This window comes from Octopus bimaculoides, chromosome 30 (assembly GCF_001194135.2).
Source record: "Octopus bimaculoides isolate UCB-OBI-ISO-001 chromosome 30, ASM119413v2, whole genome shotgun sequence".
In the NCBI taxonomy this organism is placed as follows: Eukaryota; Metazoa; Mollusca; class Cephalopoda; order Octopoda; family Octopodidae; genus Octopus; species Octopus bimaculoides.
In genome coordinates, this window is record NC_069010.1 from 5,053,298 (window position 1) to 5,054,661 (window position 1,364).

Sequence of the window (1,364 nt, forward strand, 5' to 3'; positions counted from 1 at the left end):
TTCAAATTCCGCCGAGGTCGACTTAGCCTTTTATCCTTTCGGGGTCGATTAAATAAGTACCAGTTACGCACTGGGGTGGATGTAATCGACTTAATCCCTTTGTCTGTCCCCTCTACGTTTAGCCCCTTGTGGGCAATAAGGAAATAAGAAGCTTCCTTCCAACCGACATGGTTCTGGGTTCAGTCCCACTGCATGGCACCTTGGGCAAGTGTCTTCTACTATAGCCTCGTGCCGACCAGACCCTTGTGAGTGGATTTGATAGATGGAAACTGAAAGAAGCCTGTCATATATATATATATCATCATCATCATCATTGTTTAATGTTCATCTTCCATGCATGCACGGGGAGGATGGATGACAAGGTAGAAAAACTACCCTAGGATACTCTGTCTGTTTTGGAATGGTATATATTTATGTGTGTGTGTCTGTGTGTCTTTGAGTCTGTGTATGTCTCCCCAACCATCACATGACAACCGATGTTGGTGTGTTTACGTCCCCTTAACTTAGCAGTTCAGCAAAAGTGGCCGAGAGAATAAGTCCAAGGCTTACAAAGAATAAGTCCAGTGGTTGATGTCTTTGACTAAAACATCATTAAGGCGGTGCTCCAGCATGGCCACAGTCAAATGACTGAAACATGTAAAAGAATATATGTATATATATATATATATATATATATATATATGAGCGGCTTCTGTACAGTTTCTGTCTACCAAACTCACTCACAAGGCATCAGTTACCCATGGGCTATGGTAGAAGACACTTGCCCAAGGTGCCATGCAGTGGGATTGAACCCAGCACCATGTGGTTAGTAAGCAAGCTTCTTAGCACAACAGCCACTCTTGCACTTAGTGTGATTGTCAGCTTCATGGGAGAGACACAGTGAAGAACATATTTAATGATACTTACGCTGCCATCTGCTGGCCTAGTTGAGATGCAAAGGTAGATAATCCTCTTTTCAGGTCGACATACTCCATAACTAGGGCTGCACCAGTTCCAGGTAGCTTAAATACCTGAATTAGAAATAATAATAATAATGAAATTATTGTATACAATGCTCAGGTGCACTACAACTTGTCAAAAGTGCATATAAAGCATATGCAGTATTGTACAGATGTGTGGAAAGTGAACAGGAGAGGCCGTGTGGTAAGTAGCTTGCTTACCAACCACATATACACACACATACGTATACATATATACGACGGGCTTCTTTCAGTTTCCGTCTACCAAATCCACTCACAAGGCTTTGGTCGGCCCGAGGCTATAGTGGAAGACACTTGCCCAAGGTGCCATGCAGTGGGAATGAAACCCGGAACCGTGTGGTCAGTAAGCAAGCTACTTACCACACAGCCACTCCTGCGCCTATT

At 43.4% G+C, this 1,364-nt stretch overlaps 1 protein-coding gene across 1 annotated transcript in view; it reads right to left on the reverse strand.

Moving 5' to 3' along the window:
• The window catches only part of LOC106874220 (fructosamine-3-kinase), a 6,520-nt gene that overhangs the window by 2,497 nt on the left and 2,659 nt on the right, over positions 1–1,364 (reverse strand). Inside the window, exon 3 of the mRNA XM_014921875.2 lies at positions 907–1,010. Within this exon, the coding sequence (XP_014777361.2) occupies positions 907–1,010 (104 nt within the window). The remainder of the gene's footprint in view (positions 1–906; positions 1,011–1,364) is intronic.